General features: G+C 40.5%; 1 protein-coding gene and 1 long non-coding RNA gene across 2 annotated transcripts; one reads left to right on the forward strand and one right to left on the reverse strand.

The window, feature by feature from the left end:
• Window positions 1-215: 215 nt before the first annotated feature.
• Window positions 216-11170, forward strand: LOC124270542. Its single transcript, XM_046705563.1, has 9 exons — window positions 216-1201; window positions 3469-3526; window positions 3805-3858; window positions 4556-4576; window positions 4723-4821; window positions 5261-5391; window positions 6050-6287; window positions 7810-8062; window positions 10894-11170. The coding sequence occupies exons 1-9, from the start codon at window positions 335-337 to the stop codon at window positions 10997-10999; spliced, it is 1827 nt and encodes a 608-aa protein (XP_046561519.1). The 5' UTR covers window positions 216-334; the 3' UTR covers window positions 11000-11170.
• Window positions 2467-25138, reverse strand: LOC124270543. The gene is made up of 3 exons (XR_006896818.1): window positions 25127-25138; window positions 9369-9371; window positions 2467-2594 (listed from the first exon to the last, which is right to left on the reverse strand). It is a non-coding gene; the product is annotated as an uncharacterized LOC124270543 (long non-coding RNA).
• Window positions 25139-26050: the final 912 nt, after the last annotated feature.

A 26050-nucleotide genomic window follows, 5' to 3' on the forward strand; every position in this document is an offset into this window, starting at 1 on the left:
TTCAACAGACATGAAAGGTTTCGTGGCACGGCATACATACAAGTATGTCAATCCGCTGTGTGTGGACATATGTCTGTGTTGCCAACGGTAGCCGGGGTACGTATTATTATCAATGTAACCCAGTTGACGCAGAGTTTGATAAGGTGTGCACACCATAGCCAGTGTTCGTTTTCTTTGTGATCATGTACACCTATCGATTACAGATAATAGGGTCACAATACATGGGGCTGGTATAAACACATCGGCATTTAGTGAACCGGTGACTGAGGTCAAATATCTCATGTATAACCATAGGAAAAGTCGGATCGCACCACCATGACTTGTCACACCGTTTATGCATAGATTTTTATTCAGTGCCGACATGCCTGCTAACAAAGTTCAGTTTGAGCCAATTTTCCAATACAAAAATGTTATTCCTCTCATCGGACCCAGGAAAAAAGAGGATGAAAAACGGAAGAAACTTCTCACAAATCTTGGTGGAACAGTGACCGGGAGATCCGGATTGTTTCAACCCTGCTCCAACGCCCATGACTTCCGTCATGTTCCGTCTTCACCTTATACACATACACGAAGACCAGGTAGCCAGCAAAAACAGAAGACAGATGGGCAAGGTACGCTGCATTCACCGCTTCAGCAAAGGCAGAGGTCAGATGGACAAGGTACACAGTCTTCGCCGCGTCAGGAACTACAAAGGTCAAAAAGATTACGCACGCCATATTTATCCCGCCTTGGGTCGGATGGTCGAAGACCATGGACTTCACCTTATGAAAAATCAAAGACGTCAACGCAAATAACTCCTATAGCTGTCTTCTTGCCACCAGCGCTCCTGAATTCAGTCATCAACGCCCGGAGTGGGTCACTGAATATAGATCTTTATCCCAAAAGGCCACAAAGTACAGCTAGTTTGAGAGCAGTTTCACGTGGCCCACAGGGGAAAGGGTTATGGTCGCACGACAGATGCCAAAGTGGATTACCTAGAAAAGGTTCCGTAATTTCTTCTGCAGATGTGCTGCATCAGGGTCATCGTAAGAAATGTTCATGTGATCAGAATTTGTGCGTACACAATGAAAAGGTTCGTGAAGATGGTGGGTTGGTGTGCACGGCCAGGTGTTTTAATCATTTACACAAATCCTGTCTGTACAAGGTTAACTTTTGTCAAGCAGCCAGTGCTTACTTCCCGTTCGATCTCTACAAGTGGAAGGTGAGTTCTCAATCATGGGGTAGCCTAGTGGTTCAAGCGTTTGCTCGTCACGCCAAAGACCGGGTTCGATTCCCCACAAGGGTATAATGTGTGAAACCCATTTCTGTGTTCCCCGTCGTGACATTGCTGGAATATTGCTAAAAGCGGCGTAAAAACATACTCACTCACTCACTCACTTATCTTTCTGGAGGTGGGGTAGTCGAGTGGCTTCAGTGTTGACTCATCATGCTGCAGGTTGGTTTAATTCTGGTTATTGGAACAATGTGTAAGGCCATTGTGGTCTCTTTATTCGTATGCAGAGATAGAGCAAAAATGCTCATACGTTTGAAGTCAAAAATTTTGAAACGCCGAGGTAACAAAATACCGATTGCACTACTAGGAATATTTTATCTGAAAGTAGCTTCCAAATGTTACCATTCACATTTCCAAGCAAATGGTACCATTACAGTCATTTTGCATGCATTCCAAGAATGTTTTTCCTAAATGTACAAGGGTAAAAAAGTAGTCAGCCTACATGTAACTATATTCTCGATGTCCAATGTTTGAAAAGCTTCCATTTTATTTTGAAGGAATCATTGACAAGGCCATGTCCAAAATTTCACATATGTGGGTAATGTGGTTAGTGAGATATTGGGGTATAATATTTCTTTAAAAATTGAAGAAAATGAAAACCGATCTGTCATTTGGAACCTCTTGGATAATGGTATGCCCTCAGATATTATATAAAATATGTTCAGTAAAGTATTGGATGGCTACGCGTCACAATCAATATTCAACAATTTGGAATGCTTGATATATATTTAGACGGGGGCTGTTTTTTAAGGACACTCCGATTTTAATCTTTCAAAAAACATTGTGTCCAGATATTCAAGCTGGCACTGTTTACAATATATTGAGAGCTGATACTTGTGTGACCATTCAGTATTTAGTTTGAACCCTTAGCATCATGTATGAATATGTGAAAACATGAGAATAAGTTATGTCCTTAAGATTACGTCATCTGAAAGCGATGTAGTTCTGTCAGTAAACATGAAAGGGGGAGTCACTTTAACAAAGCAACTGTAGATTCAAATTACTTTTGTACGCACTTTGATATCTAACACTAAGTTTGATTCTAGCGGACTTCTGCCTATATCAAACACACAAAATGTTTCTTGCATATTTTGTTTCTTGAAGTTTGTGATGCATTTATTGCAGATTTTGCGGGGTTTTTTTGTTTTTGTTTTGTTTTTATTGTTTTTTTGGGGTGGGGGTGGGTACCAAGATAAAAAAGTCAAACAAAATAGGCATCGTGAGGCTGGAACATAGCAAAACCTATTTGCTTGAGGTTGACAGATAATATGTAGAAAAATACAACATAAAACTGCTGCATTTGTATCATCTTCTAAGTGGGCTTAGGACTTTATGAACACCCCTCGAATAACAATGTATATTTGACGTGTTGAACTAAATTTTGACGTGTCGAACTAGATACGTAGTATGTCAGACATGAACACATTCTTATAAGCGTTGATAGCTCTGAGAATGTCGACAATGCGATAACAGTTCTTGGAAAGCATTTAGAAACACACACACACACACACACACACACACACACACTCTCTCTCTCTCTCTTTCTCTCACTCTCTCTCTCTCTCTCTCTCTCTCTCTCCCTCCCTCCCTCCCTCCCACGGGCTACCCTGTGTACTTTCAGGAAGTGATACAAACGTACAGCTAAACACAACTAAACGTATACATCGCTTGTACGCACGAATACAAAGTAAACCTGGTCAGTTTTAGAATCACATACAAAATGATGCACTCGCTATCCCTGTGTGTTTCTTTCGAGTCCAGGGCCTAGATTAATGTTAATGTATTGCACTTACGACTATCTTAGCGCTAAGAGAGCTTCGAAAATCTAGGCCCTGTTATTTCAAATCGGGCACTCAGATTCTGCCTATACTTTATTGTAAGTTTGAAATGTGTTCTCTTCATTTTAATCATCTGGACAGAACTGACTCATTGCTTTTAGTATACGGTTACAGTAATTATCAATATACAAAACCATATCATCACAATATTTATGATTCCGTTACATTGCTTGGGGTGCAGTTACTGCAACTGCACCCGTAATTAGTAACGCAATCATCGTACCAATGTGTGTGGAGCAACAGAGTTTTATATTTTATGGACGCTTTTTTCATTTTTCAATGACTCTCCCATTAACCCACAATAACAACCGCCACCGGGAGATACAGAATTAATAATTTTACGTTTGTTGCCTTCAGAAAATAGAACCAAAGACACCTGTAGCGGGAAAACACACAGGACATGAACTGGGTCCAAGTAGGTTCAATTCATTCATTTAAATTTTTTTTAGTTTCCTGTGCTTCCATCTGTGAAGTGATTAAATAAATTCCAACTTATCTTCGTGTGTATCTATCTGTGTAGAGACTAAATTAATTTCTATCTTATTATGTCAGGCGAGTCATTATCTAATTCCGGTTGTCGTTGGCCCTGGTATCTTTATAGCATTAACTCTGAGTTTGTAAAAGTGTTAACATATGTACACGAATCTGGATAAGTATTCTGATACTTTCATATCTCTTTGTTCCTGTTCGCAGGAATAGAAGCATCTCCCGTGGACAAAATAGTGCCTCAACAAAATAAACCAAATTGTGAGTGTCTATACACATGCATTTTAAAGCACGATTTTCCATGTTCATAAATTATAAGATATAAGACAACATCGACTTATTGATTCACTGACAAGAATTAGAGTCAATGAATGCTTTAATGTCGATAATTCTGTGTTACAACAAAAACACATATGATGTAGCGTTTTAGGAAATACAGTGACCGTATGCTTATAGTGTGAACGAATCAGGTTGTTCTAGACTGGGGAAGTGGCTTGTGTTTTACCAACAAGTGCTAATTCATTTTACCAACAAAAGCTAATTCATTTTACCAACAAAAGCTGATTCATTTTACCAACAAAGCTAATTCATTTTACCAACAAAAGCTAATTCATTTTACCACAAAAGCTAATTCATTTTTCCAACAAATGTTAATTCATTTTACTAATAAAAGCTACATTTTCACTTACATTTTCTGCACATTTTCACGTACGGAATATTCACAGGCACTTGTAGGCCTTGACCGTTTCTGAAGATCACTTATAACATGTACGTTTTATATTTGAGCTCTTTATTTCTTTATGCTTTAGTCAGAAATTGTCTGGGTCTGGTAGTTTGTGATGAACGAAAAAACCCAAATTCTGTGTAAAATGAAATTGTTTTCTACTCTCTGATATGTTGTTTTTGTCTTCTTTTCAATATTCTCTGCAACCGTCGAAACACCCGATGAAACTCGAAGTGACCAAGCAACAACAATATGGTGAGTATAAGGTCTAATGCATTGCGGATCAAAGTGTTATTTTAAGTGTTGCTCCAAAAGGGTAAACCAACCCTTACACATAACATCCAGATCAAAATAATCCTGAAATTGAGTGACCACATATTTTTCATATTGTCGTTGAACAGATACACTTGCCTATGTGAAACTGCGACCACTTCTGCCTAAATTGAAAACAGGAGAACGAGTGTTCTTCAAGTCCCCGGATGATGGCTGGTACTACCATGGTATGTTTTAGATGAGATCTGATTGGAAGCAAAGGCTGCATATTATTTAGTCGTGTGTACCATACATCGTGCCTCGTCAGGCTCGCTGACGTGTTTGACACATGTCATCGTATCCCAGATGTGTAGATCGATGCTCATGCTGTTGATCACTGGATTGTCTAGTCCAGACTCGATTATTTTTGCAGACCGCAGCCATATACATGTAGCTGGAATATTGCTGATTGCGGCGTTAAACAACAAACAGACACACAAATACTACATAGATACCGTATGAGAAATCATGACGGAAAGCGCACTTAAAATCTCCAAATCATCATCATCATCATCATCGTTATCATCAACTACAAGCCATGTTTATACAAAGGTGATACACGTCAACTATCTGCATAACTTCAAAGCGGCGTTGAACCTAAGTCTTTCACACACCATCGTGTTCTAGGTACTGTGCTCCAGAACTGTCAAAACAACCTCTACGGCGTTAGTGACGTCAATGGTCACCAAGAAGAAATATGGCGGGAAGACATCATCAGACAAATGGACCTGAAGACAAATATCAAAGTTGGCCGAGGGGTACTGAATTTATTCTTATCGTTTTGCATACAGTGGAACACACGACATTTGGAAGACATGTTGAATCATACGACCATGAGAAAGTCCCAGTAAAATTAAACACTTTTCGGGGCACATTCACATGCAAGTAGAGGTGAGTCGTTGACTCACGAGGATTTGTCTGTGCCAGTTGTACGTCTAAATAATAGTGACATTTTTTTCCACGGCTGCACAATAGGACCATAAATTCAAAATAGGGAATTACCTCGACAATTATTTTTGTCCATGATGCTTCGAACTTGGAAAAGACTTTTTAAAAGCTTCATTTTTGGCTTGAATGTTTCAATCTTGATCAGACAACGTTTGAGCAAAAGTCACATGAAGCCATTTGAAAGTGACAAAATAATAAGCTTGGATCACAAATGTTAAATTATTGAAAAATACTTCTCTAAAGATTCTGAAATCATATAGCTGGAATTTTGCTTAGTGTGGCGTTATAAAAACAAACAGACAGAACGCCTAATTGAATTATGTATGTGAATGATACATTGAGAGACATGTTGCGATTACGTTTTCAGTTGCTGGACAACTTTAAATTTGGCTTGGAACATTAGCTAAGGCTTGGAAGCTTTAACCTTTGGCAAGCGAATGATTCCTATGATGATTTTTAACACTACAGGTTTTAGCAGAGCACCCTTACTACCCTCTAAGTTATGCTCCTGGGAAAGTGGTGTCTGTAGGGCGTCACGGGATGTCGGTGAGGATGTATGATGGGACGGAAACTGTAGTTACCACAGCCCACGTTGCTCTGGCTCCAGACAAACACAACAAAGATGTTGCAGATATCAAGGCAATTGCGGAACAGTGGGTGCATCAGACGGTTTTAGCAAGAAACAAAGTCGGTGAATACCATCTAGGTAGGTCTGTTTCTTTGAAACTTAACGCTGCACTCACACGGCGGCGGTCTGTAACTAATCGAATCTGGACCAGACAATCCAGTGATCAACACTATGAGCGTCAATCTACGCAATTGGGATACAATGACATGCAAGTCAGCGTGCTTGACCACCAGATCCTGCTACTCGCCTCTTACTAAAGCCGAGGTTGCTGAAGACCAATTCTAACCCGTCCATGACAGTCCAAAAGTTCTACGATTGGGTTCATATCGGGGCAACATACGGGCCATGGTAATGTTTGGAGGACATTGGTTTATAAATGGCGGATGTCGACTCCAGAAGACTAGCGTTTCTCATCCATGAATATCGTGCAACTGGCAAGGGGATGGTTATCAAAACGTGGCACAACGGCAGGATTCAGTACTCAAAGATTAACATGTGCACTCCAGTGTTGGAGATTATGATAATTAGGAGATAAACATCATGTGTTGGCATATTTCCGGGTGTTATTGAGTATTTGAAGCACGGGAATATTTCATTTGAAACCTCCGGCTGACGCCGTCGGTTCCAAATGAATTCCCGTGCTTCAAATATTCAATAACACCCGGAAATTGGCCAACACATGATGTTTATCGACATTGTAAACACAAAAGTAAACCAGAAGGTCCACACACGTTTTTGTGTCTGCACTCATTGACATCGAGTACGGGTACAGCAGTGAAATGTCATCAGACGGGCGTTTCGGCTGTCTCCCATGGTAGCATCTGGAACTGCTCATTTGTGACGTCATTTGGACTTTACGTCACAATATGATTTAATGACGTCATCACAGCTGACGACGTAACAATACAATGGTGTGAGCGATGTTTGTATGTATTGATACGCAGCGAATTTCCGGGAATCTAATACCATTTGATCACGTTTTTCAACCAATCAGATTAAAGAACACAGTGGATTTTGGTTTACAATCTGTGTTGAACAACGTTTTGAAAATGGCCCTTAGAATCCAGTGTTGCTTTATTAATGTACAAATGTATGGCTTGATTATTGCTGAAATAATATTGTTGAAACAACTAGTCGGTACTTAGACAATTCTTAGACAAACCTGTCAAGAATGGAACGTAAAATGTTCACAAGTTACAATATCAAGAATTTATCATATTATTAATATTCTTACCATTCAATGAGTGGCTATAAATCAACGTATAATTTTTAAACCAAACCTATGTAATTTAAATGGAAATCATGCTGACTTACACTAGTGAATGAAAAACTGTAAGTGTGTGTGTGTGTGTGTGCATGGTTTTACCCCATTTCTGACAATGTTTCTACTACATGTATATTAATCATAGAGTGAGCCTCCAGCTTGATGTACGCACCAGAATGTACAGCGTTTTCCTGCTGATGACCACTGGTAGTCTGTGCTTAGTTGTATACTACTATATTACAACATGTGCATTTATAACACACTGTTGCTTCTGTTTGAAGGAATGGGAAATATATAATTGAGGTTGACATCTTCAATGTGCTTTACTTGTTGCAGCTCGGATTGTTGGCATTGCCACGACTCCACATCACTACAAGGTCGCCTGGCAACAATCTGCAAGCAGCAACAACTCTGCAGAGGAGGAGGTTGAGGTCGTGCATCTGTTTGGTGCTCTGACACCGATAAGGCCCATTTGGAAGAATGACTATGTCCTTGCCCCAGCTCAAGATAAATCTCCGTGCTATCTACCAGCAAAGGTTACTGAAAGCGGGTCGAACCTCAAGGTCATGTTTGTCGGTAAGAGTGAAAGGTGAGTGGTTTCCAATCGATCTGAACATAACTGCGAGAATGGACTGTTTTATCGGTGCTCATTACAATAAATGACCTCACACTGTATATACCCACAAGGTTGTCTGTTTGTTATTTAACTCACACTATATTACGGCGGTCTGTAAATACTAAGAACCAGACAAGCCAGTTATCAACAGCATGAGAATCGATCTATACAACTGGGATACGATTAATGTGTCAAACAATTCACCCGATCCCCGTTAGTCGCCTTTTATGACAAGCATGGGACGCTGAAGATCAATTCTAACCCGGATCTCCACGGCTCCACGGATCTGAAGCCGGCCTGACGCTTTAACCACTAGGATATCCCCGTCCCGTCTATACCAGAAGTAGTATTCGAATTTAACTATGCCTATCTATGGTATACTTCTTGTTCATATCAATATCAATCTGTCATGCACATTAAATAACATCAACATTATTAATATCTCATGCTTATAGAATGTTGTGCTTGTGATATTGGTTTGTAACGGTAGCATTTCTGCAATAGTGTGACGGCCTCGCCTTGTGATGTTAACAAAGTTAATACTGTTGCCCTATTTTACCCACTACAACAGTCCGTTTGAGTCAGAAACGGACCGACGAATTGCAAATCTGATCATTGCACAAAATTGCCACAGAAATATAAATGGTACACATGTTTATCATTTACTAATACCCAACAGCTTTCTTATATTTGAAAATTTCCGGACTCCACCAAAATGTTTTTACGAAACTATCATCATTGAAAACGCAAAAGTTGTTATCTGTCCAGGCGGGGTGAAACCGCAGAAACGGAACAGCCACTATCTCGTCGTGCACGGGATACACATGCCTGATGAAAAAAGAAGTTGAATGCTGACGTGAAACAGTTGATGATTAAAGTGTACGATTTTTTCCGTGCTGAAGCCGAAAGGGGCAAACCATTTTATGCCGTTAATAAATTCCGTAAGCGGGCAGCAAAAGCTTTAGGAGTATCAGCAAGGGTACTGACAAATGTTCTGGAACACAAACATTGTGAGGGTGATGCGAAGCAGGTAGGGGTCGTGTCAAAATCACACAAATTTAAACATTTGGACAACTTTCAAAAGAACCTTGTAAAGCAGCCTATCAACAAGCTCTATTCTGAAAACAAATACATGTCGCTGAAAATTTTAAAAAAGCATTTTATATGAAGCAAGAACACAACCTCAGAGTATCAAAGTACATACTCTGGCGACTCTTACACTCTTTCGGGTATCGTTATAAGAAAATTTCGGGGGAGAATAGGTCAGTACTCTGTGAACGCCCTGATATCGATCGCTTGAGAAATAATTTTCTCAGGGTTATAAAGAAGAAGCGCGAGGAAGGGTTCGAGCTAGTGTACTTGGACGAGATCTGGGTCAATGCCTCGCACACTGCCAGCAGTCAGTGGGAACCCGATGGGGGTGATAAGCGGTCACGTAGAAATCTGCCTCTAGGGAAAGGAGAGAGACTAATCATTCTCCATGCTGGTTGCTCCAGCAAAGGCTTTCTTCAAGGCTGCGACTTGGTATTCAGGGCAAAGTCCACAGATAACAGAGACTACCATTCCGAGATGAATGGTGCGGTTTTCCTCGATTGGGTTAAAAACAAGACTGTTGGTACCAGCTCTACCAGAGAAGTCTTTTATCGTAATGAACAATGCCCCATACCACAGCGTGCAGGACCCTGACAGTAAAGCCCCAAAATCGAACAGTCGAAAAGGTGATATGATATCATGGCTCGACAAATTTCAGATCGCACGGCCTTCAAAGGCAACGAAGCCTCAGCTATATGAGATCATAACAAACCACAAAGGCGAACCAATCTACAAAGTTGACAGTTACATAAAAAGTAAGGGTCACGATATTCTGCGACTTCCACCCTATCACTGTGACCTTAACCCCATTGAAATGATATGGGGTATTGTCAAAGGAGATGTTGCCAGATCAAACACAACTTTTAGATTATGTGACGTAGAGGTTTTGGTTAAGGAATCCCTTAACAAAATCACGACTGAAACTTGGCAAAACTGTGTCAACAAGGTAGCTAACGTCATTGAACAAGGTTACTGGTCTCGGGATGGCTTACAACAGGCAACTGTGGCACCACTTGTCATCCCTTTAAGTCGTGACTATGACACTACCACGGACGAGGAACCGACAGGTCTCCCGGAATAGATTTTGAGATGTCCCCCGCCATGACTGGCTGTTCCCTTTCTGCGGTTTCACCCCGCCGCGACAGATAACAACTTTTGCGTTTTCAATGATGATAGTTTCTTAAACAACTTTTTTGGTGGAGTCCGGAAAATTTTCAAATATAAGAAAGCTGCTGGGCATTAGTAAATGATAAACATGTGACTATATATTTCTGTGGCAATTTTGTACAATGATCAAATTTGCAATTCATCGGTCCGTTTCTGACTCAAACGGACTGTACGTGTCCTAAAACATATATCTGTTTCAGAGAGGGGCGGTGGGTTAGCTTGGTGGTTAAATCGTCAGTTCGTCACGCTGAAGACCCGGGTTCCATTCCCCACATGGTTAAAATATTGATATTGCGGAACGACCCGTGAAGGTCCGCGTTGTAATCCATGCTTGTCGTAAGAGACGACTAACGGGATCGGATGGTCAGGCTCGCTGGCTTGGTTGACACAGGTCATTGGCTAATAGTTGCGCAGACTCGATTATTTACAGACCGCCGCCATATAGCTGGAATATTGCTGAGTGCGGCGTAAAACTAAACTTACTTTCTCACTCATATTGCTGAATATTGCTAAACCTAAACTCACTCACTCATCCACTTTTTCAGAGATGTTGCTGAGTCAACATGTTTCTGGATCAGTTCGAGTTACTACATGGATGCTGCACCTAACTATATACACTGGCGGCAGAGGACAGGCAGGTCCACTCCCTGAGGATACTGTCACCAAGACGGAGATTGTCCACACAATCAATTCTTGACTATAGATTGTTTAGATTTGTTTGGTAACATATGTAATATCTGGGATTACACTTTCTTATTAAAGTACAAGTTCTAGTACTTTTGGGGGTTGAGTTCCATCCGGGACTCGAACCGACACCCTCAGAGTCAGGCACCTAGGCGGCTGACTTTGTGTGCTGGCGATTAGATTCCTGACTCTGAGGGTGTGGGTTCGAATCCCGGATGGGACTCAACCCCAAAAAGTACAAGAATTTGTACTTTAATAAGAAAGTGCAATCCCAAATATAACATATGTTACTTTTGACAACTTTCTAAAATGGCATTGTGTAATCATAGTTTTCGGCCGTGGGAGCCGTTCCAATTTTCACTTCCCAGAGGGGAACACAAGGTCCGCAGTCTAGACTACCAGTTGTCCGACTTCCATTTTTGTACTTTACTAAGAAAGTGTAATCCCAAATATAACACATGTTAATATTATATCGGTATAAATGACAATATCAATAAATGGCAGTATCGCAATCATAACATATGTTACTTTTGACCACTTTCTAAAATGGCATAGCGTAATCATACATTTGGTTGGGTTTGGTTGTTGTTTAACGCCGCACTCAGCAAAATTTCGGCAAAGAAGCGGCGGTCTCTAAAAAATCGAGTCTAGACCACATAAACGAGTGATCAAGAGTATGAACATTGGTTTACGCGATTGGGATACGATGACATATGTCAACCAAGTCAGCGAGCCTGACCACATGACCCCGTCAGTCTCCTCTTACGACAAGTATTGGTTACTGATGACCAATTCTAACCCCGACCTTCATGGGTTGTTCAGACCAAATTGCACTGTTCTTTCTATTGGCTTTGACCCGTGAAGGTCCGGGTTAGAATGAACCTTCAGTAACCCATGCTTGCCGTAAGAGGCGACTAACGGGATCGGGTGGTCAGGATCGCTGACTTGGTTGACACATGTCATCGGTTCCCAATTGCGCAGATCGATGCTCCTGCTGTTGATCACTGGATTGTCTGGTCCAGACTCGATTATTTACAGGCCGCCGCCATATAGCTGGAATATTGCTGAGTGCGGCGTAAAAACTAAACTCGCTCACTCACTCTACTGGCTTTGATTGTTAGAATAGTTGGTCATCTTAGACAAACAATTGTTGGAAAATCGTTTTGTTTCACTGGCTCCCACGCAACGGTTATAAACCTGTACAAAAAGAATATTTTCGGATTTTATCAAGTGGTTAGGTAAATATATGAGTATCAATGAAAGGCGTGACCAAAAGCCATCAGTAGTTTGTACCAGCGTGGGTTTCAGGCAAGACATGGTAATGTCAGTATGTCTATGTCAGTTGTTTTACTAGAACACTTGTTCATACTAGAACACTTGCTTAATGGCGCACTGTCAAGCTTATTGACTTTGTGAAATTTGAGCTATCAGGGGTTTTGTAGTTAAATATACATTGGCCTAAACATTAGTTTTACCGAAATGACTAACTGCTAGCTTAAAGAAGATTGAGTGTTAATAAAGCATAACGATATGTGTGTCTTGTGACATTTTTTTAATGTAATCGTCAACTTCCAATACAAAATGCAAAAACAAACCGAAAGACTGCAAGACCTAAGGTCACACATAACCTAAATACATTGACGTCACAATCGTAATTCTTTGCAGGACACCAAAATTGACACCATTTTAGATGTGTGAGTAGAAAAATCTGTCCACAAAAGTAGGCCTCGTTTTAAGATGTAGCATCTCTCGGAAGGATGGGTTGATAACTACATTTAATCATTAAAGGAGGTGAAGTCTTTTTTGACACGTGAAATGTCACTGTCGATCAATATACAAACAGCAGCACCATCAGGAAGTTTTAACATATTGGGCATAACCGTTTCCATTATCATCTCACCACTATACTGCACTATTTTATGGTCATGACACGCCATTTACCATTTTTCACATTATCAAATTTCTTCTCAAAGCTGAAAGCTGTTTTATCTATTACAGGAAGAGGTTCTTCCGACTGTTTGCAATACAATCAAAATGTCATACATTTTATTGGACACAAACATAACCCCATTAACGTTTTCCAATTCAGATGTTCCAATGTTTTTTATCTACTTTTGTCAGAATATAGAAGTAATTACAAGAGCTGCGCGTAGTCGGAATGTACATATTTGTAATGTTGACGGAAAACTTGGAATACTTCAATTAACCGGCTCATAGCCTCCGCACAAAGCGTTCCAAACATTGCCAGGATGAAGGTGGAACCGGCGGTCTCTGTAAAGGATGGCATGACACTGAGAGAAGAAGTACTTATTCGGTGGAAGGAGTTATGGCGGGACTTTCTGCGGGATACAAGCCTCCAAGGTTGTAAAAATATACCCTGTAAGAAACGCCATATCATTGTGAGGTGAGGTACTTTGTTCTTAACATATATTTTGTAATATGTAACCACAAGGAAATAACTATCCGTGCGTATAAAACGGTTTAGATGTAAATGCTGTTTTAATTAACGTTATCACTTCTGTAAAGAAGAAGTTGACATTCAAGTCTGAATATATTTTGTACACGTAAGATGTATAACGGTTTAATTTTAGGTGCACACCACTTTTAGCAATATTCCCGCAATATCAGGGCGGGGGACACCAGAAATGGGCTTCACACATTGTACACATGTTGGGAATCGGCCTCGGGTCTCCGGCGTGACGGGAGAACACTTTAACCACTATTAAAGTAACATCTTTTTGACAAATAAGAAGAAAGTATCTGCAATTCAACGTTTATTGCTTTATTTGCACCAACGACAAAAAATAACATTTAAAATATTATTAAGAGGTAAATTATCAGACAATAATAAAAACAAATTGTTACATTTGTTTTAAAAAATGACGTTCTATGATGACTGCAATGAACATTAGATTCGAACAAAATCATTGTGGCCATAACGATCAAATCAAGGTCAAATTGTAATTATCGTTCAAAACGGTAACCTTGAACCTACATCACCAAATATGTATTTGGAGAGTCTAAAGTAGATGAAGTGAAAATAGAAAATATATTTATTGACAAGTATAACTTTGTGAATGTTACTAGATTACATTCAGTATATATACTGGACAAAATGAGTTAGGGATATTGGTATTTTATGATTGATATTTTATCAATGTGTCAATGAATAAATACATCATTATTCATAATTTCAAAATTTACATATATCCCAAACTATTTTTGTCCAGTATAGAATAAGCAAGACTCTGTATGTACAAAATACGAATGTTGTATTCATAATTTGGGTAAGTCATCGCTGATCCAAGCCAAAAACATCCCTGCTAGCTATGATTCAGATAATTAAAACTTTCATATTTTCTGTATTGTCTGCACTTTTGAGAAAACTCCTGTTAACCTAAAACTGACCTAGATCCGTTTACAATTGTCAACACGTTCGCATATACATTCTTGTATACGGAAAACAATATATTGATAGTGATGTTTACTCGAGGCAACATTGAATTTCAAGTTGAATATATCACTCACACTGGTAGAAGCAAGCACTTGCAAGGCGACTTAACCAGAGTGAATCATACAAACGTAATTTTTAACGCTAGACCGCATACACTGCATGACACAGCAGCATTCGTACCGAGCCACAATATACCGGTCCATAATATACTGGTACACGGTGTCCCTCTCGATCTTCCGCTTGTGAACCTGGTAAAACACACCTGGAACAAACTGGATCGCTGCATACGACAGTTTGTACATGCACAGCTGATTGGATTTACTAACCTCAAGTTGTTGTTTTTTCTATTCTCTCTTCGTCCTTTGGTGGACGTATTTGACGCCAATGGTAGCAGCACGATAAGTCCTCATAACTTTGTCATTTTCACTGAAATGCTTTTTCTGTGTTTTTTTGGTTTTTTAACGCCGCACCCAGCAATATTTGAGCTGTATGGCGTCGGTCTGTACATAATCGAGTCTGGACCAGACAATCCAGTGATCAACAGCATGAGCATCGATGTACGCTTTTTGTTTGTTTGTTGTTTAACGCCGCACTCAACAATATCACAGCTGTATGGCCGCTTTTTGTAAATAATCCAATATGGACCAGATACTCCATTGATCAACAACATGAGAATCAATCTATGCAGTTAGGATACCGTGACATGCGTCAATCAAGACAGCGAGCCTGACCACCCGATCCCGTTAGTCGCCTCTTACGACAAGCATAGGTTACTGAAAACTAATTTTAACCCGGATCTTCGAGAGTCCCGCTGAAATGCAGTTATAAAGGACAGGTATCCCCAATTAGAACCTGGTTCGCAATGGTATTTAACAAAACTATTTATTGCTGTTTCAGAGTAATATGGCTCTTGTTGGTGTTGGCAATGGCAGGGATGTTACTGTCCGCGTTGGCGAATCTATACAACAAGTACTACAGCTACAACTTCACCTCAAAGATTACAAGAAAGAGCAGACAACGACTCAGGCTTCCTGCCATCACTATTTGCAACAAGAATCAATTTGATACATCCAAACGGAACCTTACCTCAGCGGAACTGAAATTTGTTCTTCAGAAAAGTAGCGTACAATTTATGTTTAAGTCTGTTGATTGGAACGGACAAGAAGGGAGAGAACTGGATCGGACTGACCATGTTAAATTCTGGGAGGATGTGTCCTACGAAGCTAAAGATATGTTCAAGTTTATACATCTTAAACGGTTTCACAAGGCATCATCCATGATCTACAGCAAGAGATGGAACAGACGTTGCTTCACATTCGATGCTAATGCTTATGACCTAGGAGTGGAAAACAGTTTAACGCTGCTCATCAATATCATGCAAGGCACATACCTTAACGGAGCAACGTACGAGGCAGGGGTAGAGGTAAGTGCCAGGCCGTACAATTATTACACGACCACGGTTTGTTATACTACCTCAAAAGTTCAATAAATACAGACGTTGGTCACCTTTAAAAGACTGAAAAAGCGTATTCGGTGAACACTTATTTACAGATGATTCTTTATCAAGGCGTAAATAATTACATATTGGAAATAGACACTCAATAAGCCCCATTTTGTTGCCAAGTCACACTCTGTCTATATCATGATTAACGGTAGAAAGTGAGTGAGTGAGCGAACGAGCGAGTTTTACGCCGCACTCAGCAATATTCCAGCTATATGGCGGCGGTCTGTAAATAATGGGAGTCTGGACCAGACAATCTGGTGATCAACAGCATGAACATCGATCTGCGCAATTGGGAACCGATGACATGTGTCAACCAAGCCAGCGAGCCTGATCACCCGATCCCGCCAGTCGCCTCTTACGACAAGCATGGGTTGCTGAAGGTTCATTCTACCCCGGACCTTCACAGGTATCACAGAGATGGTAAAACTAACATGTAATCATAAAACGATATTGTTATAGAGAACAATACAATATACAAATTGGCGAGGGATCACCAGCAACTGAAGGTAGATCACCATACTAGGGACTCTTAGGCTAATACATTTGACCAGCCAATCAGGAAACAAACTGACTCAGTCACTCAGCCAATCACAGGGCATGGTGCCAGGTTACTTACTCAGGGTGATATACCTTGCGAGAATGGACCGATGAGACTTCTAACCGACCGACTAAGCCTCATCAACATATAAGAACCTACTCTCTACTCAATACAGGAGGGAAATGACGAAAGGATCCAGGAATCGCCAGTCAAGACAACTGCTGCTTACTGACGTCAATACATTGGTAGTGATCACGAATATCCTGGCCCAGATGTCTGGGACAAAGGATTGGATTGATGATTGGAAACGGACAATGTGTTCACCAGCTGTGCACGCACCTGACCAATTTATTTCAAGTGTTGTCCAGACCCTCCGCCGTATAGGGGCATCAGCTGGATCTCATCATCACAAGACGGCCCCATTTCAGCAACAACCTCATCAAATGGTTACCAAATTGATGTTCTTTCGTTGGTGTGGACATGAACTACAGCTCTGTACTCGGTTTTATAATGTTTCATGATATCAGCAGGGTATAACTCTTCCAGTTATCACAATATTCATATTGTCTGTTGCGAGGTGTTGAAACTTTCGCAGGTATCTCATGAATGATCAATGTATGCAATACTACTAGCTGTTTCACAACTTTAGGTAGTGAGTTCTCAAAACGTTTGACCAGCCGTCGTATCTTCGCGAGCTGTGCACACACCAGACCCATGCATCAGCAATTCATTTCAAGGGGTGTTGAGATATTCCTCCATACAGGGGCATCTGCTGGATCTGATCATCAAGGGGTGTTGAGATATTCCTCCATACAGGGGCACCTGCTGGATCTGATCATCAAGGGGTGTTGAGATATTCCTCCATACAGGGGCACCTGCTGGATCTGATCATCAAGGGGTGTTGAGATATTCCTCCATACAGGGGCATCTGCTGGATCTGATCATCATTCCTCCATACAGGCCCCATTTCATCAAGGGTGTTGAGATATTCCTCCATACAGGCATCCCAACAACAACCTCATCAAATGGTCACCAAATTGATTCCACTACACGCAGGACCAAACTGTAATGTAAACGTATGACAGTTTTATAATGGAAAACAAGTGTATAATCAACACGTTTAATCTAGAGACGCTTCTAGCAAATCATCATCCAGCTTAGTAAAGCAATTTCTCAAAGACTATTCATCTGTGTGCTTTGGCGATTTCACATCAAGACCACCAGACAGTTAAGATCGCGGTCCGAATTGGAATTTTGATGATTTGTGACGATATGTATTTACTCAATATAGCGTGGAAAACTACAGATCGATAGTGGGAAGAAAGAAACATACATTAATGTGTGACTGTGTTGGTGTCCGTCAGGTCTATATTCACGAAGCAGAGGAAACGAGCTACAGCCAATCTTCATCCGTTGCCGTACCCGCAGGACTGGCGACAAAGCTTAAACTGAGCAGGAAAGAGGTAAGAACTCCAAGAAATGTTTTTGAAATAAAGTCAGAATTAATCATCAACACAAATTTTTATTTGAAAACACATGAAACAATAAACTATCCATAATATTTAACTTCATTCTGCAAGAATGAATGTCTTATTAAAGGGAATTTCTGAAATACTATTTTCGCCAAGTGGAACACAAAACAACCCACATTAAGTCATATTGATTTGAGGTGGTGGGGTGAAATGGGGTTTAACGCCGTACTTGAGAATATTTCGCTTATATGACGACGTGCATGCGTGTGACTTAAGCTGGTTATATAGTGCTAGCTCACTGAGATACCATGCCGCAGTTAGGCATGAATACCCCACTCAGATTCTCCGAGCCGACTAGTCCCTTATTGTAGCCATAAATGCCGAGCGCCAGGCAGGGACCAACAAGTACCATATTTAAACGTTTTTTGGTATGACGCGGACGGGGATCGAACCCGCGACCATCCGCTCTCCGGGCGGACGCTCTAACCACTAAACCACGGAGGCGGTTCCTTTTGATGTCAACACAAATCAAATATTTGTGTTTGGATTCGAACCTCTTGAATTTATCTGTGTGCCATGGGAAGACATGATTTCATAGGTCCAGATACTTCTTAGAAGGTTACGATAAACTCCAAACAAACAAGGCACGACACAGCCACTAGACTTTTAACGACTGCAGATTTTCATTTTTTCGTTTATCAATGTACTTGAATGATGTGCTGACATTGTTATAAATCATATGATGAATTTGATCGTCTAGGTAGGCTGTACGTTTGAAAATCATTGCATTAAATTCTTACGTTTAGATGAAATACCTTCCGCACCCCTATAATTCCCGTGGGACGGACTGTGTGGACACTAAAGCCTCGCACTTTGTCAACTCTCTTGAGTGGTTCAAGCACTACAGCTTTGACGGGTGCATCCAGGAGCGTAGATTAAAGGCTGCCAAAGCTGCCTGCAACTGTTCGGCTGGATGGGAACCCCATAATGGTAAAATACTCTTTCTGGTCACCCATATCCTTTAAGTTTCTGAGAGACGCAACTATAATAATTATTACTTTAGAGTAGTAATGATACACATAAACCGAGTTACCACATATCTTTAGCAGCACTACATCCTGTTGACAGACAAAATAGAAACATAATGGGCCCCTTTTCATATTCATCATAAGAATGATCCAGTGTTCGGTTACGACTATATCTTTGAAAGAAATACCATTTCACTTGTCAGAAATCACTAGTTCGGTTTCATAAGCATGGATTTAACGATTGCCAAACTGTGATGATACGTCATGAAGATCCATGGAAGAATTGGTGTTCATCAACCCATGATTATCGTAAGAGGTGATCGGGTGGTGTGGCCCGTTGACTTGGCTGACACAAGTCATCATATCCCGATGCTCATGCTGTTGATCACTGGATTGTCTGGTCCAGACGTATTATTAACATATCGCCTGCTTATGACTGTAATATGGCTGAGTGTGGTGTTAAACAACAAACCATCCAACCAGCCAATCGTCTTCTGAAAAGCGTATACTGAACCTCACTTGCCCCATATTCGGAATTCTACCATGGCTACGTGAAATGCTCGAATTTGATTGGTCAATCAATAAAATATCCACTATCAATTTCGATTGAAAATGCGTCTGATTTTATGACCGCCTCACTGCGAACGTATACAACACTGACGCACTACTTCCGCTTGACCACCAACATGGAGGATGTAAACACAGCAGACACGATGGATTTCGGTTTATTTTCAATCGGCAGTTTTACGGATGTATATGGTCCGGACCTGGACGAATTCGGCGATGACGAGTTTGACTCAATCCTGGCAAACCTAACCAGTTCAGGTGAATTGACCCCAGAAACTTTAGCATAATAATATCTTGGATATAAATCAATTGGAAAATGTCGTCTGCTAATGTCTAAGCCTGCCTGTCTGAGGAAAACATCTTTTTTCTTAAATATTTGTAAATATTTCGTTACAAGATAACAAAAGTACATAATCATTTTCAACCTCGTTTATTCTCAGAAATCACAGAAAGTGACATAGCAGAGCATACTACATTTGCACCAACCATGCCTAAGGAGGAAGAAACAACAATTGGCGTTGGGAACTTGAATACGGGTAGGGCGAATATAACTAATGAAAAAGACAGTAGTCCGGAACTATTGAAAAAGCGAAAACAACCGGTTACTATGACTGTACGAGCTTTGTTTACAATTTTATAATGGGGCCTGTCATTAGCCACCTGATTAAGATTGCAAAGAGAATAGATCTACATTTGTATTTTGTCTCGTGAATGGATTGTTTCTTTTTTAAATAAATACATACCCAATACATTATTCCCACAGACACAAGGGATGCAAAACAAACAACTTCAGGAAAAGCCACGGCCGCTTCGCAGCAATAGATGAAGCTGACCTGGACTCAATTTTCTTAGATGGCCGACCCAAATCAACCCTACGGACAACACACTGGGGAGTCAGGATTTTTCAACCTGAGCGAAATATTAATAATAAAACATTGATTAAACCTGGTCTCAAAAATAACATTATATGAAAATTCCCTCCTTATTTGTGAGTGAACCTCCCTATCACATAAGCTTCCATTATAAGAATTTGTAAACACAATTACAATTAATAGGCCAAACCATAAACAGGTCGGGGAGAACCTGAAAACGACCTATAATAGTTAGATCGAGCTATAGTAGTTCAAACGAGCTGTAGGCCGATAGGTCGATCGAGCTATCTTAGCACATACATGGAAGAGCCCCTTTAAGAACAACTTTCCGCACCGCGGTCATGGCATTGCTACACACGACTGGAATCGTCTAACCAATATTTGAAGCCAATTTGTAATTCATGCAATCGTCAAGTTCAGCCGTTCGCGAGGTGGGCCTCCAAGTTTCGGTGTATATTTTCTGTTTTTCGGTGTGTTATTTTGTCTCCCAAGTCTAAATGTCCATTGGGTTCGGTAGTTTAGCAGCTCATATATCACAAACGCTCGGGTTTGTGGTGCAAATGGCTTCAAATATGGGTTAGACGATTCCAGTCGTGTGTAGCAATGCCATGACCGCGGTGCGGAAAGTTGTTCTTAAAGGGCCTCTTCCATGTATGTGCTATGATAGCTCGATCGACCTATCGGCCTACAGCTCGTTTGAACTACTATAGCTCGATCTAACTATTATAGGTCGTTTTCAGGTTCTCCCCGATCTGATAAACAAACAATATTTGACATTGCACAAAACCTTGTAAAAATACATCCCTATTTATGTAAAAGATAACAGCAAATGTTAGTAAAATATGTGACACCTGGTAAACGATATGTTTCTTTCCGTTCAGAATGGCTCACACATCCTGAAATATCCAGTAACTTTGAAGCGTTTCCAAAAGAACAACTGGCGTCACACCTCCGACACTTTTATGCGGAACTTCGCACTACTGAGGGCAAATTCTATTCAAAGTCTTCTTTCGTCGGCATCCGATCTCCTCCGTTTGAAAGAAACATCAATATTTTGCAGGACATTGCGTTTCATAGCGCCAACAATGTATTCCTAGGAATGCTAAGGAAAATTAAAAAACTTGGTCTGGACAATGCACAACACCACGAACCCATCTCACAGGCAGATCTTGCAAAAATTAGAAATTCTCTATCTGTCGACACACCACTTCAGTTACAAAGAAAGGTGTGGTTTTATTTAACTTTGGGCTTTGGTCGCACGGGGAATGAAAATCAACGTGATTTAACGATTCATTCATTTGCTGTAGAATCCGATGATGTAGGTATGGAGTATATAACAATGACACATTCCGAATCCACCAAAAATCATCCCGGGGGGTTGCAAGATAAGGGCCCGGCGAAACCCCGAATTTACGCCACTCACACTGCATCATGCCCAGTTGCGTCCTTCGAAAAGGATGTTTCCAAATGGAACCAGCAGAATCCTACTTTCTACCAGCTTCCCCGCAAGACTGTCACTGCTGGCGATTCATGCTGGTACACGTTAAAACCGCTTGGCCACAATACTCTGTCGCACATGATGAAAACTATTTCAAATGAATGCCAAGTTAGTCGCACTTACACCAATCATTGTGTTAGGGGCCACCACTGTCACTCTTTTGTCGCATGCCGGAGTAGAGGCACGTTACAACACTGACTCGTCGGTCAGTCAGAAAAGATACTATTCTTCAATTCTGCAAGGTTCACATTCGACAGTCGGTACAGTAGCTTCTTCCACTGTCACTTCTAATTCAAATTTCAATCTCGCGCAGAATGTAAAGACTAAGCTCGTCCGCCTCCTTCCAACTTTCAAACTGTAACGTGACAGTAAACAACTATTTCCAAAAATCTAAGTAAGTCAGACCAGTCCATTATCGTGTTGGGAGGGGGGTACAGTGGCATACCCAAATAGACTCGTCGTGTTTGGATTATTTTATATAAACCAGGCTGTTAAGTATTAAATTACTGCAATGGATAGATAGTTGTTTGTTTTCTGTAGACATACTTTTTTTATGTTACAATGTATTTAAATAAATACGAAAGGCACCTACAACACCTTTCACAGACGAGTTCAATTCGCCTCTCGCACCATGCCGGATTACGCAGTATCTTCCGCGGAAGGAAGGAGTTCGATATTAAATCGATTATGGTAGAATGGAGATAAACGTACTGTGTTGGCAAATTAGATGAATGTTAGGCAGAATTGATAGTCTCTAAATTAATCATTTGCGCGTTCGGTTCCAAATGATTAATTTAGAGACTATCAATTCTGCCTAACATTCATCTAATTTGCCAACACAGTACGTTTATCTTCTGAATATAACACAGAGATGGCTCATTCAACACTGCATTTCAGGGTGTAATTGTAAGAGTTGTCTACTGTTGTGTTTCTTCTTTGGAGATAATTACAGCCGCAACCACCTTTGATAATAGTACCGTTTCTGGTGTCCTCCCTCGCGATATTGCTAGAATATTGCTAAAAGCGGCGTAAAATTAAACTCACTCACCCATTTGATAAAAGTAACATTTCTGGTGTCCTCCGTCGTGATATTGCTGGAATATTGCTAAAAGCGGCATAAAATTAAACTCACTAAACCATTTGATAATAGTACCATTTCTGGTGTCCTCCGTCGTGATATTGCTGGAATATTGCTAAAAGCGGCATAAAATTAAACTCACTCAACCATTTGATAATAGTACCATTTCTGGTGTCTTCCGTCGTGATATTGCTGGAATAGTCCTAAAAGCGGCATAAAATTAAACTCACTCACTCATTTGATAATAGTACCATTTCTGGTGTCCTCCCTCGCGATATTGCTGGAATATTGCTAAAAGCGGCGTAAAAGTAAACTCACTCACACATTTGATAATAGTACCATTTCTGGTGTCCTCCGTTGTGATATTGACGGAATATTGCTAAAAGCGGCGTAAAATTTAACTCACTCACTCATTTGATAATAGTAATGTATAAAACCGAAGATGGTGAAATAAAGAAGTTTATACGTTCTGTCTCTCTTTCCAGTCGAGGTAAATCTGCGGCATTGCTCCATAAAGGAAGTCGAAGTGTGTTACAGGCCAGCTTATAGTAAGAACATTGGACTTATATTTTTATCATATATATACAATCCACATCTATCCTGGTCTAGCTGTTTTTCCGATTCCATTCTTTCATGCAGAAAATTTCCCCAAAAATATCAATAAATGCATAAGCTTGCGTAATAACGTAGCAGCCCCAATCTGTAAAACTGCAGTGGAAAGAAGTTATTATTACACAGTTATTAACTTTACTACCTGAGATAGCCATAACACTGTTCATTAAGATGTTGTCTGTTATTGATCGGGAATCAATGATGGCCAAGAAGGGAAGGAGTGGCTCATGCTTGCAGGAATGCCAACAAACATCCACGACGTGCAGGTCTCCTTCATGCCATTCCAACAAAACCTCACATTCCTGATTGCCAAGCTTGCTGAGCTTGTTGATGTTCCATCCGTCGAGAGCCTGAGGTAAGTTGGGACAAGCTGTGTTTCTTAGATTTACGATGGCAGGTTATGGTCCTACAAAGTGTTTATATGTTACAGAGCGGCCATTTGACCTTCAGGTAGTATATGATTAAATAGAGGAAATACTTTGAAAGCATCCTGTTTGGAAGCAATGCCAGAACAATTCCTGTCTTCATTAAGTATAATAAGGCCCCTTAACTGCGAAAATCGTTTTAGTAAAGTATTAGTGCTACCTTACCGTTAGGCTAATGGTACTGACAGACAAGAAGTATTGAACCAATGAAAATTGGATCCTGGCATTAAAGACTAATTGAATGTTTATCTTTATTCACAAATATATGTCCTACTCTTTATCTGACTAATCACTGGATTGTCTGGTGCAGACTCGATCATTTTTAGACCGCCGCCATATAGCTGGAATATTGCTGAGTGTGGCGTTAAACAACAACCAAATCAAAGCAAACTTTATCTGACTGTCAATTACGTCTGTTATTTTCTGCACTGATTGTGAGTTTTGTTAGCTCACCATTACTGGCTACTTTGTCCTTTTGTTGACATCATCACTTAATCATTGTCAGAAACGATCATCTTGTCCTGGACATCGGCTTTTCCAGCATGGTGGTGGACAGGACGGAACATGTACCAACAATAACACGGAGTGATGTGTTTGGTTTGTACCATAACTTCACATGTGTAGCACTATCCATTCATGAGAAGAAATAAGGGTGTTCACAGAGGTGCAATTCGAAAATTCATCCATGTGTATTTCATATTGTATGCGAGAGAAAATGTGACAAAATATTTCTTCTTGAACGTAAAGATTAAAACTCTCTAGGCAAAAGCAGAATTCACTGTGAGTTGCGGTCGGATCTGGAGATTGAGAGATACCAGTTCCATCGTTTGTCAGCACCACACTCGTTGTCATGGATCCTCCCCCAATGTGGAAGAAAAAGAAACACCGTTGTTTACCTAAAGCTGAATTCTTAACCTGGAGTGTTAAATTCAATATTCCAACTATAGGATACATTTAGAATAGGGTTGTAATATTGGAATAGGTCTCCAACAGCCTCTTGTGAGTGATCATTAGAGACGACGTAATGTATCGGGTACGGTGCCGACGACGGCTTCTAATGTTAATCACGGGTTTTGTCGGATACAAATGGTTTAATGGACAACTTCCAGGAATGTTGCTGAATGCGGATATTTACAGTTTCCAGGCATCATGTGAACTAAGACGTCCCTTATGATATAATAATACCTGGAGGTTATATTTGATTTGATTATTGTTTATTCCGTGATAATTTTAATCAAAGAGCATTTTTTCTTCCTGCAGCCATAGCTGGAGGTGAAATGGGACTGTTCCTTGGAGCCGGAATACTCACCATTATCGAACTACTAGAACTGGTGTCTGCATGTGTGTATGTCGGCTTCATGTCGCTCTGGACAAGGTATAAACCTCGGACCTCAGCCACACACAGTTCGTAGAACTGCTATTTTCTTTGGTGAAAACGGTACAAAGTGCTGAAACTGGTAGAGCAGCAATCATTTACCATTCAGATAAAACTGCCTTTTCGTTGAGGGTATTCTTGTTTTGCAAAAACGTGAGCTGCTGTTGTTTTCAGCTCAATTTAGCAACATTGAACTAAAATCACTGTGAAATTGAATAACGGAGTTAAGGTCAAGGAAAACCACGAGGAACAATCCAGACCAACTTCATCCAAAGTTTAAACAGCACTGCCAACAACACACAAACCTGAATTCCATTTGGGTAAAATGTGATACTTCAATAAGAGTGAAGCTCAATTTTCACTGCCATCCACATAGTTTAGTGGTTGGGAATTTGTGAAAGTATCCCAGGATGAAAACATAATATTCAACAAGATTTATGAGACATCCTCGTACAGGGTTGTATGAATGATGCCCCTTCGTGGAATGCTACGACGTCAAGTGTCGCACCTTCGGAGCTTCCTTTGATGAGCTTCGTTATGTTCCATGTATGTTATTTCCTGCACTGATTGTGAGTTTTGTTAGCTCACCATCACT

Source organism: Haliotis rubra, unplaced genomic scaffold, assembly GCF_003918875.1.
Source record: "Haliotis rubra isolate DU_JTF1 unplaced genomic scaffold, ASM391887v1 Scf1525, whole genome shotgun sequence".
Classification (NCBI taxonomy): Eukaryota; Metazoa; Mollusca; class Gastropoda; order Lepetellida; family Haliotidae; genus Haliotis; species Haliotis rubra.